A 15,959-nucleotide genomic window follows, 5' to 3' on the forward strand; every position below is an offset into this window, starting at 1 on the left:
GAAAAGAATAGACGTAGATATTTTGGAAATTCGTATTTTCTTTTTATATAGAATATAATAAAGAAGATGTATTTTTGTTTTTTTAAATAAAAATGGTAATTTTGAAAAATTGTCCGTCTTTCTGTCTTGCCTCTGCCTCTCCCTGCAAGGAAAATTTCATTCAGTGTACGTCATTGATTATATAACTTTACGACACAAATTCTTCCTTTGATTTCTGTGAAAAAGTTTACATGATGTTATAATAAAATAAGGTTAATAGAGTTGCCACTTACCAGAAGAATTTTTTCACACTTCCTTTTTCTTGTTTTCCTTAAACTTTCCGGCGTCTCTATCCCGTTTAAATACTACCTGCAAACGATAAATACATATGTCAAAGAAAATATGGTGATTTATCCATAAATCGTGTAAAGATATATATATATATATATATATATATATATATAAAGTCTCCTGTTTTCCTCTCTATCGTATTTTTATCGGTGAATCGTGTGGATAATCTTCTCGACCTATAAAAAGAAAAAAATATGGTTAGAAGATGAATATTTCTGCTGTTCGGAATTTTTACTGGTAACCACTAGGTCTTTCTATTTCTTAGAAAACACGAATCGGAAGGCCATCAGTAAAGTGACTATTGTTTTTCATATTTTTGGATATCTTTGTATATTTATCCTTTAATTAAAAAAAGAAAAAAGAGAGAAAAAACGGAAACGAATCTTTTGAAATTCAGAATGGAAAATTACTATTTTTGACCCCTGAGAGAAAAAGAGTTGGTGCAGGATGTTGAAGTATGCCTCTTAAAATGTGAAAAATGTTAGGCTCATTTATCAGAAATGTACCATTTTCCATTATCCTCTTTAATAATAGTCAGCTCGTGCGTCTGATGAACAATTTATAATCCTCGGGGTAAGAGCGAATGCGATTTCTCCATGTCAAAGCACATGCACGAATGAAATTTCCGGGAGTTTGGTTGCCCGTGCTTCTTCGATGTTCTCTTCGCAGTAACAGCGCCGTGTTTGCACACGAAGGATCAGGAAATGGCGAGAAACTCCTTCCGAGAGATTTCAGCCAAAAAGGTGGAGTGCTTTGGCGATCAGTCACCCTAAGATGAAATCTCAGTCGGACGGAAAATAAAACCTAGCCATTTTATTAGGATTTCCTTACCATTTGCAATATTCCAATCTATTTATCTGCATCGTGGATTTTTCATTCATTTTCAGACGTTGCCTCTTGCAATGGAAGCGGAGGAGATTACTATGGCTCGCGTGTATTTTACAAGAAGTCCAGTATTCAGAGTAGCTTGGAAATTAGAGATGGCATTGAATACCTCACGAGCAGGTTTGAATTTGAAAATCCCTTGCCATACGAGTTTCTTTTAATCTTCTTACGCAAGCATTTAGTTATTGTATAATAGTTGTAACATCACATTAAATGTAAAGTGAATTGTTATATATAATTTGTCCTTATTAATCTTTCATTTAACTTTCATCTATCCTTCGTATCAATTTGACACGTTTTTCTTATAAAATGTCATGTTATACAAGTATTCCGATGTTTTCGATAAAAAAAATATGCTGTCAGAGTCAAATAATATTCGCTTTCAAGTCTCCTGACAAGCAGTCTATTGCAATTTAATTGTTATTATAACGTATCGCATGCGTATCATTATGCGATGTTTAATGCACTTCCTTTGCTCGTAACCATTTACAATGTAATTCTGACAAAATAGTCATGACGAAACTAGAGAGAATACGATCGCGATACGAAACTGATTTGTGCGAATATAAAATTCAATTATTTAGTTTCTCATCTCGGAGATTAATTTTGTCAATTTGACACCGAACGAGACAAATTACGTTGGGAAAAATGAGAAACGGATGAGGCTAGGGAATTTAATTTTAAAATTTGGATACTACAAACTACAATATAAGACAAGTGGTCAAGATTTCCTATAAACCTGAACGTTTCGATGAGCGTGAGTCCAAACACGTTTGATTTAACTTCGTGCCCATCCCTACGTGTCAATAGAGAATTTCTTTTTCATTCAACCACACGGCCGAGAGGAAGTTCAATCTCGTCGGCATCGTTCCCCCCCCCCTCCCCTCTCGCGAGTTTTAATTAATCAACTTTCCGTTGGTCCGCGCGTCATCGTTCTCGCTCGCATCTCTCGTCTTTCATTTTGATTTTTCGTTTACCTTCTTACGGCACGCGATGCGTATCGATCATTGAGAATCGGGTCAGCTCGCGAAACAACAACGGCTTTTCCTACGAGCGTGCAACAAGGTAATAAAAACCGGCCTCCAAACCGGCGTTCGTTCGCAATAAATTCTCAGTTGGCGAACACGAACTCTATGCTGTTACGTTTTACTGGGATCAATTATTCCCGTCGGTTTTGCCGTGGAATTAAAAATAATAACGGCGAGAGTGGAAAAGCGAAGAAAGAGAAGGGGGGAGAGGGGGGGGGAGACCCGATAGGTCATCGGTAACGAGGAAAAATTTTACTCGCATCGCGCGAATCTGTACCTCGCCGTCGGATGTTTCGATTAATTGGAATTTTAATTGATAATTGCGATTTCTTTCTGTTCGCGGGACGTTTATTATTTAATCGTTTTAAAATATAGGTTCTCTGTCGTGTTCATTTTCATGTGTGTTTGTGCAACTTTCCCGAGCGAGCGATTCGTTGCTACGAAAATTGATAACGGGGAGAATGGAACGATCTGGTTGGACCAGAATTTTTAGGATTTCTCGATGCGGCAAGCTTGACGTGAAATCTGATCGGAGTGAACTATTAACAATATTGGCTCACCGCTCTCAAAACTTTAATCATTTGAAAGTTTAAGAGACAAGATCTTTAATTTCCGAATGCCTGCAGTACATAATATGTACAGGAGTCTGTTCGACTTCGTAGCTTATTATTAATTTACTTACACCCCTGACCTAAAATTTTAGGAGCGTGCTAGAGTTTCAAAGGGAACAACGACGTTCTTGATTAAGTAAATAATAATTCTTTTACACGTAATTAAATTAACGACGAGAAATGAAATAAAAGTAATTAATTGTATTAAAAGAAATGGAAGTTGTAATTACTCTCATTCCTCTATTCGAAACCAAAATGGATCAAAAACCAAAAACCAAAAAGTGCTTCAAGATTATATCAGGTAGTATATCAGGGAGTATATCAGGGAGTGTGTGTGACTTTATTAATAAACAGTTAAACAAGTCTTATATATCACAATCTCTTAAATTGACTTGAATTGCAAAAATGGAAAGAAATTGACTTTTAAAACTTCGATCTCAGCCTTGGGTCAATTCTACCATTCACTAATTAGAATAGATAGGAACTAGAATCAAAACTTGGTGTTCGTGTTAGCAATAACTTGAACATCGATACTTGTATGTGACGGAGAGTGGATAGGATCAGTACAAACTTTAACTCTTGTAAAAGGCATCAAACTAAGAACTACGCAACCTACAGCCTCCTGGACGATGTAAAATTTTCTCCTTCTTTTATTTCATGATCTAGACTGAACTGTAGTTAATAAATAATCTATTAGATTTTTTTCTACAGGAGCACCAGGAGAGACGACTGTTCTATCTTTAGTCAATGGTTCTACGTTAGAAAAAGGTAAAATGTCGGTCAGTCAATCGATGTCGCTACAGGGCGCTTTAATTTAGAACGTGACTAGATCGCTGTCGAATACGTTATAAAAGCAAGATCACGATCGAACGTTTAATTACATGGGGGTCTGACGTCGCTGATAAGTCCCGAGAATTTGTCTTGGATCGTTTGTCGTTTTAAATCTTCTTTCTTCCCACCTCGCCGAGATAAAGATTGCAAATAGTGCGCGCGAGCGTTTGTTATCATTTCGGATCAAACTGTGATTTATTGAAGCTAGCTCATTCTCGTTCTTTCAACGGAATTTCAACGGAATTAAGATAAAGTCGCTGTCAACCGTATGATTTATCGTGCTGCTGACATATCACTGGCAACTTTATCGTTCGCTACCGATTTCTTCATTTGTCAACAGAGAATCAGAGAATTTCTAATCCTTTAATACGATTGTTCAATTGCAGCTTATTAATTTTTATGGTTATATATATATATATATTTGCTTTCATTTATTTAATTAATTCTCATTCTTTGTGGCAATTTAACACATTTTTGCAAAATATTTATCAATTTAGACGAGACTTTGTAAATGATACATGAGAGTGTAAATCAGAGAATAAAAATTTCGTTTGTTAATTGTTGATAAAAGAATTTGCAAACGCAACACAATTTATCTATTTGTTGTATTAATTTTTTACCACTTCTTTGTGTCCATTTGATGCCAAGAGAAAATGAAATATCATTTAAATCTCCTCTGTCTCTAATAAAGCGAACGATTATTCAATCAAAGCTTCCATTCTTATTACTTTTGCTCTCGTTTATTTCTTACGCGTATATTCTTGTAAATGTAGTTGAAAGGAGGGAATAAGTCTCGAGTGATTATGTCGATTCGCGAGAGAAAAGATTCGACGCGAGCTCTTGATTTACGATCAGCAAACATTTTGAGAAGCCGATAAGGGTAATTTGACGGTGAAGTAAGCACTTTCTAAGCGATGAAATCAAATCGAACCGCTTGATAAATCGACCCACTTAATTGCTTTTGTTCGTGTTGCTTACGGGGGTAATTATAACGCTCCAATTATAGTTCGATTAGAAGGCCGTTTTCAGATATCGATAGCAAGTTTACACTACCGTTTGCGCGCGGCTTATCAGCGATGAAACAACTACGAAACAATTTTATAGCAGGCGATTAAGTAAAATTGTGCGTACAATTGTCTGTACTGTGTTGCGTTGTAAACTTCTGTTAGACCAGATATCTTGTGTATAAATTTCGTTAAACTTTGATAACGTCATGTATCACTTTTGAGAATATTAATACCCTAGCAATCTTACTTATAGTCTTCTTCTGCAGCTTCTTCTGAATTTTAATTCGTTCAAATCTCATGCTGGGCATGCTTATCTATTTCTTTTGAATTTATAATCCAGTGAATGCATTATGCGACAAATTGATCTCCTTTAACGGCTTTCCAAAGTTTTCTTTTAAAACTAGTATGGTGTAGCATAATGTAGCCATATTTGTTTTTATTTCCTTGTCGTGAGAAAAGGATTTTTCTGTCTACGTAATTAATAGATTTTATGCATTTTAGGATGCAGGAAATTTAAGGATACAAAAATGACGACATGACGAACAAACTTAAGAAAACGTCAAATGACACGAGATAATTTCGAATTTTCGAATTATATTTAACTATAGTAGTGAAAAAATATGATTTGTCAATATTTTAGTCTAAGAAGAAATGTTCCAACTTCAAACTGGCCGCCACTATGTATAAAACAGTGATTCGTCTCTTTAATTTGGTAATTAAATAAATAAATCACCCCTTGCTGCTTCTTTCAGGTGTGTTTCCCTTTGAAATTAATTTTGTTGCCAAACGAACCCGAGAATTACGTCTTCCAATTAATTTTCAACAGTAGCCGGAAGTGTATCCTGTCCACGTTGACGGGCTCCGTTCGAATAATTAAATTCCTGTGGCGGCTCGATGAACCTCGATCTACGTTGATGACGTATCGGCCACCATTGCCCCATGCGTCAGTGATCCAATTTATAATTGTCGAATAACGAGGAGCGAGCGGTCGCCATCCATCAGAATTACAATTCGTACGTGTAATGGCCATGCTGTGGCTAAACTGAGGTTCCCCTCAGTTGATTGTCATCGTCCTCCCTTTTCGTTTCGAATTTCCGCGGAATTATGTCGAGAATTAATGTTTAGATTTGCGACAAGAATTTGGCTTATCACCAACACGATCGTTTCTCGTTAATTTCTTGTTAATTCTGGTTTCGACAGGAATCTAATCTAGGTCTCTTTCTGGGAACGTGAATGTCATGGTTTCATTGGCGTGGTTTGTTTTAATTGAAATTCCGATGATCGTCCATGCTTCACGCTTTGACAACTGTTCACTCTTTTCTGATTGGAAAATTTTAACTTCGGGAAAATCGATGGTTTTGTCGAGTATATTCGTTAATCGTTTAATTGTTTGCAAACGATTTTGAACATGATAGTTCCAGAACAAGACCACAGAAACCCAAAGACAGAAATACGGAATCAACGCAAACATAAACCTGACTTCTCAAAATGACATACAAAGAGTACTAAAATATCTGAAAAACATAAACTACTATACACATATCTAATGGCACCGTCGTCGCTAATGACCTCGCTGTCGATGCGACATTAAAGAAAAATAGAAAAAGAAGAAAAAGAAGAAGATTTTGAACATGATAGTTCTTTGTATTTTGAAGAATTTGAGATTCTAAAGTAGATACATACGTTCATTAATCATTTAATCTTTGTGGATGGATTTGATGATATTTGGCCTTTTGCTTCATCCGTTCTTTTGTACTTGATAATTTTATTCTGTCAGACTCAAGTGATTATAAAGTTTCAGTTGTGAATTTGGATTTTATATTTGAGAGTCTGGGCTATATTTTTTAAATGAATTTAATCATGTCTTTGCACTTTATCACTTGAAGATTTAATTTGGAACCTTGCGTTAACTGTGAAAAGATTCGGAATAGTTACGAAAATAAAAAAACGGTGAAAAGGTTGTGAGAAACATGATGAATGGAGCTTGAATTTCCTTCGATCGTATATGAAATGCGATAAAACGGTAATGTGATTTGCGTCGGCAGGCTTTTAAAAAGATTAATCACTGAAGAGATATACTTACTTACTATTAACCGATTTATTCGAATCAATTGAAAGGATTATTTTATATGTAAGATGATAAAAAAGATCACGATTTAAACATTTTAACGATTAACGGTTAAGAAATTAAAAGAAAAGAGAAAAAGTATAATTATTTGAACAATGTAATTTCAGAAAGTTAAAACATATTTAATATTAGTTACTGCACCATCGATATTTCTTTTAAATTAAGCATATGTGAAGGACGAAAATAATAAACACGTTGTTCGATGCAATTATCGATACATAATATTATCATGATCGATATAAACTAATATCAAGCTATTCTATTGGTTAACAATTTTCAGATTAACATTCAGCTAATCTGTGTGTTTTCCGAATTTTTCATTAAATCGGGCTTTAACATTAATCCCTTAAAATGAGATTACGTGCCACGCGCATATCTCGACGAACTGTGTCTGTATACGTTTGTTCAATAAATATAACAAATCAATTCTATATTTGTTTCAAAACTGAAAAAATTAGATAATACGTTATGCAGCTTAAATTCATTATCTACTTTGTTATTATATAATATATATTTCATACTGTATTTTATTATTTATAAATACTAGATATTAAAAATAAAATTGAAGTCTTTATGCTGGAGTGTACAAATTACACAGTAAAATAATTTATTTATCGAGCGGGTGATTTAATCGAGTTATGACAAATCGGCTAAAATTTTCATAAAAGTTTCCTAATAAAAAACACACATTCCACGAACTTCACTTGTTTGCCTGTAGACATCATGTGAATATTTATAATCCTTATTTTCCAATAAACGTCGCCTGCCAACCGTTGATGTATTGGAACAATAAACCATTATATATTTTATATATCCCAGAGGAAATATCGTGAGTTTATCACGAGCATTTTCCACTTTTACAAGTTCTTTCTGCTGTGAAAATTTAATGTAATACCAGCGGAATTAAACGTTAATAAATACGACGGAAAACAATTTCGAGAAATTTGTTTATCTGCTCTTCCTCAGGAGATCTAGACATAAATTTAAATTAGACATAAATTCCGAGAATAAAATTTCCGAAATTCAAAAAAGAGAGAAAATTTCATCATGATCACGTGGAACGTAATAAACCTATGTATATGAAAATTGGACAGAAAAGTCTCTTTGAACGAGTAAAGTGACTAAAGTTCTGATTTCAACCGTGGATTCAATTTGGATTTCTTGACTTTCCGAGAAAGAAGAACTATAATTATAACTTTCACATTTCAGAATAATATTACAAATAAAATATTCCTCTAATTAAGAACGTCGTTATTTCCTTTGAAATCTTCTAACATGCTCATCCTATATTTAACTCAGTCTACATTTTTCCAATTTGACTTATCCTTTGCGCTGGTAAAAGATTAATACAGTGAAAAGATAAATTTTCAAGTAGACTAAAATTTCCATTCGATTACGTGTGTTGAAATAAATATAGATATTCAATTTTAAAAAAGGAAAAATTATCACAAGGGATGGACGAGAGTTAACGTGCCTGTACGAAAAATAATATTAACTCGTCAGTATAAAAGCTTTATAGCTCTCGTTCAATTTCAATCATTCTTCAGAATCGTTGCACGTAATTGCCACCATTTCTCCTATTCCTTGCAAGCGTCGATACCTGTTAATCGTGATTTCTACACCTTTTTTCCGATAATAAATGAGACTAGTGATAATGATGGACAGATAATGGCGAGTTAGATATATGGTAACCCTCGCTGGTAACCGCGACCATTCAGTTTCACTCGATCGTCTTTGCATTATTCGAAATATGTGGTTTACCAGTGTTGGTCAGTTTGAAGATTGATAAACTTGGTGTTCGCTCTTTACGTTAAAAATCTCGAATTGTCTGATCGAAGATTGGGAAGGAGCGAGAACCCGGAGAGAAGAGGAGGTAAAGGAAGAAATCCATCATCGATTACGGTTTGATTCGTTCGGATCATCGATCAATCATCGAACCCATTGATTTTTCAGTAAAGCATTTCGCTTCGGGCGTTGGTGGTTACGCTCTTCAAGTGTGGATACACGTTCGACAGGGGGAACGTTAATTTCAAGGAAATGGAAAGCACGAGAATGATTAATGGCACGTCCGTTCACCAAGAGAGCAGGAAACTGTGGCAGTACCTCGCCTCTATTTCCGGTATTTTCACGGAAACAGACGATACACGTTACAAGCAATTTTCATCTCCGTCTTCTTCTGCGATTTCTTGCCACTTCGTTACGATTTACGCAAGGGCAGTTCGATAATTGGAAAAGTATTTCGATAATTAAAAAAATTTTAGTCCACGTGATAATAACAGAAGAATTCTTTTCACTGTTGAAAAACGATCCTAAGGGATGAAAACACCTTTTAAAAAAAATCTTGACGATATTAACAAAGAAGAAAATTTCACGACTGAGAAATAACTTCGGAATGTATTGTAAAGTTGTACGGTATAAATTTTGTTTTCTAAGTTTTTGAAAATTTTTCACCACTAGACGATGAAAAACGATATACAACTTTTCTTCATCTTACGTTGTTTCATAAATATTTCGATTAGTACAAATTAGTCAGGATTTCTTTGAAGGGATGTTTCTCAGCAGAAAAACAAGTTTTTCGGTTATCACCATCGCGTAAGCTAACATTTGCGCAGAGTTTCAACATTTTTCTGAGCTTCCCAGTTGCCGAAATTTCCTCATTAGAGTTTGTTGAACTATTAGGTCTCTCGAGCAGAGTAGTTTGTAACGAAGGCGAGTAGTTAGTTTCGTCGGAGTGTCGGTGTAATTGACGAAATTAATACGTACTTACACGCTAGAAACAAATTTAAGCACGTTCGTTGTAAAGTCACTTCTCGAATGGTTGGAGAATGGTTGAAGAGATATGTATTTCTTTCGATCGTTTTATTCCTCTTCGCCTCGATTTAATTTACGTTTCGAGTAAGAAAGTGACATCGCGCTGATAAAAGCGTCAAGCGGAAAAAAACACACACGTTCCCGTTCGAACTACATAATTATAAGACAACGAAGATACTGTCCAAGTTGAAACAATGTCGTAATTCATCGTCAGGCTATTATACTGCTCGTGCGAACTCGGTCTACGATGTTTCATCCTGTACGTGTAAATAATCTTCTTTTTATTCTCGGATACGGTCACCGGTTTTTCGGCCAGCTGCTCCGCGTTATCACGTAGCATGCATCATCGTCCCGACGTGTCGCAATTTTATAATTGAATTTAAGTGTAACAGATACAAGCAACGGCAAAGTGTACAATTATCGGCCGATAATCTCGCCAAGTTACGTAAGCTGCCGTAAGATCGATCGTCGAGTGGATCGGTAATACGTGAAATAAAATTTTAAAAGTAAAAGTCGTGTAATCGGTGGAGAAATCGCAGAGAACACGACGTGCGTTAAAATTTCTCTCTCGCCTCGACAAATAAATTCTTATTTTCTAGCGTGTATGTTGGTAGCCGGAGTGGGCACAGCTCTGGCATGGACCTCGACCGTGCTTCCTCAGTTGGCTTCAGCTGATTCATGGCTACTTATCACCGAGGAAGAGGGTTCCTGGATCAGCTCTCTGCTCGCAGTGGGCGCCATTGCCGGTGCACTATGTTCAGGATCGATGGCGGACAAAATGGGACGAAAGAAGTCCCTTCTTCTGTTGTCTGTCCCATTCTTGATCTCCTGGTGTCTTATCCTCGTCGCGAAGATCGTAAGGCTCCTCTACATTGCTAGATTTGTGGTTGGTATTGGCGTTGGAGCAGGCTGCGTCCTCGGGCCCACGTACATCTCCGAAATTGGCGAAGTCTCGACCAAAGGGACGCTGGGTGCTCTCTTCCAGCTGTTCCTCACCGTTGGAATTTTCGTCGCCTTTATCCTCGGAAGCGTTCTTAATTACACCATGTTCGCCCTAGTCTGCGCTCTTGTTATCGTTCTCTTCTTGATCACCTTCTATTGGATGCCAGAATCTCCTGTCTGGTTGGTGGTTAGTAATAAAGAAGACATTTGCATTTTCACGACTACGCTTTGTTCAAATGTTCAAACGATTGCCCCCTGTTTGGGTCACTAATGTAATGATCTTTTAACATTCAGAGTCAAAACAGAAGGCAGGATGCCTTGGCGGCGTTGTCGGTCCTCAGAGGTGAGAATTACGATCCAAAGCAGGAAGTGAACGAGATGCAAAAGGCGGCAGAGGCAAGCGCCGGTAGGAAGCCTAGCATCATTGAAACGGCGAAAGATCCGGTTAACAAGAAGGCGATGGTTGCGTCTTTTGGTATGATGTTCTTTCAGCAAGCTTCCGGCGTAAACGCCGTGATCTTCTACACGGTGATGATATTCAAAGCATCTGGAAGCTCGATACCGCCTGAATTAGCGTCCATCCTCGTCGCATTGGTTCAGGTTTGTTCAGGTTTTTACATACCATCTTGATTAATCTTTTGAGCGTTCATTAGAATAACCAAAGACCTACAAGTTTAGGAAGAGCGTATAAGGAATGAAGAATACATTCGTCTTTAAACATATATGCACCTTCCGATCTATTCATCTGATATAATAGAATACGTTATCCTCTAAGTAAACAGGTTGGTGCGTGTGAAATGTCGTTTCTTTGAGTTTATCAATTATCAACTCATGAAGCGTATCGAAGGAAAAGAAATTTCCTATAAATCGTGTGTGTTCAGATATCAAAATCATTATTGTTAATGATCATTACGAATAATCGTAGCATCCTTATATGTAATTTTATATCCAGAACAGAAAGGCAAATTAATTAAAAGGAACAACAAACGAAAATCACCGTTTAATATTCACCAAAATTTTTGAAAATTGAAATTGATTGAATTCCTATAATTTTGGAATTTGTCAATTGAAAAAGTATATATCGAATCATGTAGAAATAATTACACGATTCAAATGCATTTGAATTGATCATGTTTAAATTACATTCGATACACATTTTATATGCATCGACCTGTAGTAGTAATTATTTTAATGTATGTCAAATTATCTGTAATTTGATACTCTAATACGGCCGAACCCCGAATTAACTAACAATTTCAAAATTGTTATCGAAAACTGAAAATATCGCATGTTCGCCGTGTTGCGGCAAAATTTATTGCAATTTATTACACGCGAGGCAAATTTAGCGAGTAATTCTTGAAATTCTTTCTTCATCCCGATTTACGATGAAAATATTTGTTTCCTCGAACAAGCAATCTCGTTGCCCGACTCTTCTTCTTTTAATTGTTACGTAAGCTGTAAATTAACGAAGCAATTTGCTCGCAAGGTGATGTTTACAGTGTAAACGTTGTTCGTTGTGTAGTTGGTAATGTCAGGCGTCGCGGCGTTGATTGTGGATCGAGCTGGAAGGAAACCGCTGCTTATGATTTCAACCAGCGTTATGTCAGTCAGTTTGATCGCGCTTGGATACTACTTCCACCAGAAAAACGGCGGAAATGACGTCAGCTCGCTAGGCTGGCTACCGCTCGTTTCCTTGATCGTCTTCATGGTCGCCTTCTCCGTTGGGTGAGTACACGCAGGACGAACGAACGAGAACAGGAATAATTTCTGGTATTCCTATCGCGTCGATAGAACCCAGAAATGGAGAAATCTAGATCATTCATTTGGTAGCGAGAAGTTTGAAATATCAACGGAGGATGTTTCAACTGTGCTGTCGGGCAGAGGACTGTGAGAAATCTTGCGTATTTCTCATTTCTCGACTGTGGAATTTTGTGCAGAATACACTGATTTAAATACTTCTCTTCTACTTGTCTTCTCTTCCTTGTTGCTGTTGCGTTCTCAAGTGAAGAACTTGCGATATTCCATCAACAGTCAAATCATCAAATATTGCAGATATTATAACTATAATATTGTAAAATTTTATACTACATACTACGTATGTAACGTTATGTGTCTTTTTTTCTAATTAAGACAGTTCACTTTTTTCCAAATTTCACCGTCCATCTCATCGCGTTTTCCCACGCAAGTAGAATTCTATCCTCGTAATTTTCACTGTAACACAGCAGGGTTACAGCTTCTTTTGGCCCTTAAGAAACTTAAGATTTACGATCTTTGACCAAAGTCTTAAAATTAACGGGCACAATGTTGTTCTAGATACTGAAAATGCTAGGAAACAAAGCTAGCTCTCTTTCCCGAACTTCCTCTTCGAACTAATACTTTCTCATAAATGCACAGAAATTCGCAGTCTACTATTAATCATCCCCAAAACATCCTTACTTTCAGATTGGGCCCAATACCGTGGATGCTGATGGGCGAGCTGTTCTCTGCGGAAACGAAGGCAGTTGCCTCCAGCGTCGCCGTCATGTTAAATTGGAGTCTGGTCTTCGTGGTGACTAAGATGTTCCCGACGATGAACGAAGAATTAGGTTCCGACATGACTTTCTGGAGCTTCGCCGTGGTCATGGCTGCCGCCACGGCGTTCACGTATATGATACTCCCGGAAACGAAAGGGAAAACCTATCAAGAAATCCACGACGAACTTCAAGGTGGCGCCGGCGAAGCTCGACCGCTCAAAACTGTCCCCTGAAAGATCTATCAATTACTACATCGACATTAGGGAAAAATGTCTCGTGACTTTTTCTACATTTAAACCACCTTCTCGTCTTTCTTTAAATGCCAATCGAACGACGCCATCGCATTGTCATCGACGCCTTTTATCGATCGCGGACGACCGTGGCCTACATTCGATTTATCATACTTTTAAATATGTACGACATCTCGACAAGTCGAATTAACGAACAGCCACGCTGATGTAACAAACACGACGAGGCAGCCGAGACGCGTTTGTACGAAACGGACGTCGACGTTCTCATTGAAACACGATCGATCGAGTACACTTTCAGACAACGGACACGCTGTCTGTCGATTACGAGGACCGCAATTTTCGTTCAGTCAAAGCATCTTTTGGAAGGAGGCCTGGTTCAGGTAACAGGCTGCACGTGAAAGGTGCACACAAACAGATGCAAGGAACAATTCTCTCGACGGTAGAACCGAGTTCGGCAGATTCGTTAACTGAAACTAAACCAGAAACTGTACTGTCGTTTAGTTTCTGTATTTTCCGTGTCGGCTTTTTGAATCGTCAACATTTGACAAAATCAATTTTTTCCTTTCTTTCTTTCGTCTCCTGTAATTTTTATAACGTCCCAATGTATTTATTATGTCTATCAAAGGGTGTCAAAGGTGCTGTATCAGCGATTCGTATTTCCTCCTGTCAATCAATTTATCTTCGTTCGACCGAATTCGTTTGACAGTTTGGTTCCGACCGGAGCCAGAGAGAGGAACACCGAATTTCTCGTTTCTGTCGGTTTTCTTTTTTTTTTTTTTTCAGTCATTTCGTTTCGCAACATCGATTCCGTGGTGTTGTCTCCGCCTGATATCACTATCGTAAGTGGCATGCTCTCGATGACGTTCACTATGGAATGGAAAGATTCACCGTTGCACCGCGAGGTGTTAGATTCGCTCTATCTTTTATTTTCCATTTTCTTTGATTTACTCGAGGATGTGGCGACTACGAGACGAGTGTCTCGCACTGATAACCGCGATAACTATCTAGAATCTAAACTGATTGATCGACGCGTAATTCTTCGTACCTTCTCCTTGTCTCTCTCGTCTTCCCCTCTTTCTTCCGTTTCTCGTTGCATTTTCTCGCACAATCGTAGACGTGTCGACGAATCAAAGTCAGACGTGTCAAAGAATCGTGACGACGTCATACTGTACACTTGTATTTTTACAAAAATTAAAAAATATCTTAAACATATATTATAGTAGTAAGCACGATTTTTTGATTAAGTTTCGTGTTATATATTTTCTTCAAACATTGTAAGTTATTCGTTAACGCGAGCGTGAGATTATATGTAATATAATATAAAATAAGTAAACTTATGGAGAGGCAAATAGTCTATATAATTGATACATAACTCATACAATAAAAGTCCACTGATTCCCTTTCCTACTAACGATTTTCACATGATAAATTAAACAAGTGGATTCAATCAACGTTCATTTAATCGGGTATCGATTAAAATTTCGCTCAAATGAATCAAGCGGGATTCTATACTATAAAAATATACCTATAAAAATTCGAGGACTGTAGAATTAAGAACCGAAGTTGTTGACGAACGAGTGACTTCTATTTTTAAATACTCTTCCGCACAAAAAGAACATAAAGTATAAGAAGATAACCGTTGAATTTATGTCCACGTTATCGCGACTTTGTAATTGTTTCACTTCCTTGTTAGTTTTCCTTTTGTGCAATTGCGAATTAATTGCCGCCGGCCAAGTACAAATAAACGAAATCGCGCGTACGCGTTCGCGAATATTTTCATACAGCGGTGATTAAGTTGATGAGTTAATTTTCAGTGTGACTAGAGAGTAATTACGACTGTCGAGTGAAGAGAAGTTTGATGTCGCGGTTGGGAATATCGCGAATATCTGATGTAACGATTTCAGCGAATCGAGCAGCGATTATTTTTTCTCCCTCATCAAGGTCGTATTCGAAAATGTCGGATAGCGACGTCGAGGTGTTCGACAATCGTCTCTTTAATCTGTGCAACTGTCTCCGCGTCTGTGCAAATATCCCGAGCAATCGGAATTACGACGAGAGGTTGAGGAAACATTGATTCGTCTACGTTTGTCAACCATAACGTTCTACTTACCTTATCTTGCGGATCGCAAGATAGTTTACATATTCAATTTTACCAATTTCAAAAAAAAACAAAAAAAAAAAAAACGCGTAATTTATGTCGTATGTATATATTTGCATTAAATTTATATTAAATAAGTATTAACTTTCAAGAATATTATATCGCAAAAATATTATCGTCATTGTCTACGCAAAAACAGTTGAATTCAAAAGCTTTACAAAAATGTGAAAAATTTTCGGATCGTTCAATAAAGTATTTATAAGTTATACACATATACGCTAATGTACGATTAATTTTTAAATCAAACTTGTAAAAGTTTTCTCTGGAAAAATAGAAATTCGAAAAATTCACGAGGGAAACTTCATGAGTCAAACATTCCACGATCCGCAGATAAGTGTTAATTCTTTCAGGAGTTGCTGTTCGCGCGATATAAAAAGTATTGAAATTTTCCAATGAAAACGTAAACGAAGAGTAAATAAAGACGATCGCGAGTTATCGTTATCGGAAGTGGCGGTGGTCAATGG

The 15,959-nt window shown here is 36.9% G+C and overlaps 1 protein-coding gene and 1 long non-coding RNA gene across 2 annotated transcripts; one reads left to right on the forward strand and one right to left on the reverse strand.

Annotated features, from left to right (window-relative positions):
* Positions 1-54: 54 nt before the first annotated feature.
* Positions 55-3,486, reverse strand: LOC122536855. The gene is made up of 3 exons (XR_006308498.1): positions 837-3,486; positions 273-506; positions 55-142 (listed from the first exon to the last, which is right to left on the reverse strand). It is a non-coding gene; the product is annotated as an uncharacterized LOC122536855 (long non-coding RNA).
* Positions 3,487-8,510: 5,024 nt separating this feature from the next.
* On the forward strand, positions 8,511-14,688 carry LOC122536894 (facilitated trehalose transporter Tret1-like). Its single transcript, XM_043669667.1, has 6 exons — positions 8,511-8,693; positions 8,774-8,939; positions 10,231-10,760; positions 10,868-11,173; positions 12,096-12,298; positions 13,016-14,688. The coding sequence occupies exons 2-6, from the start codon at positions 8,858-8,860 to the stop codon at positions 13,317-13,319; spliced, it is 1,425 nt and encodes a 474-aa protein (XP_043525602.1). The 5' UTR covers positions 8,511-8,693; positions 8,774-8,857; the 3' UTR covers positions 13,320-14,688.
* The last annotated feature ends 1,271 nt before the right edge of the window (positions 14,689-15,959 follow it).

The sequence above is a fragment of the Frieseomelitta varia genome, unplaced genomic scaffold (genome assembly GCF_011392965.1).
Source record: "Frieseomelitta varia isolate USP_RPSP 00005682 unplaced genomic scaffold, Fvar_1.2 scaffold_875, whole genome shotgun sequence".
Lineage (NCBI taxonomy): Eukaryota > Metazoa > Arthropoda > Insecta > Hymenoptera > Apidae > Frieseomelitta > Frieseomelitta varia.

Excerpts from the sequence above, each read along its gene's own strand:
- LOC122536894 (XM_043669667.1), top strand. The coding sequence starts at position 8,858 with ATGGAAAGCACGAGAATGATTAATGGCACGTCCGTTCACCAAGAGAGC. Across the intron at positions 8,940-10,230 it reads GTACCTCGCCTCTATTTCCG|CGTGTATGTTGGTAGCCGGA; the intron begins GTATTTTCACGG and ends CTTATTTTCTAG. Across the intron at positions 11,174-12,095 it reads TCCTCGTCGCATTGGTTCAG|TTGGTAATGTCAGGCGTCGC; the intron begins GTTTGTTCAGGT and ends TTCGTTGTGTAG.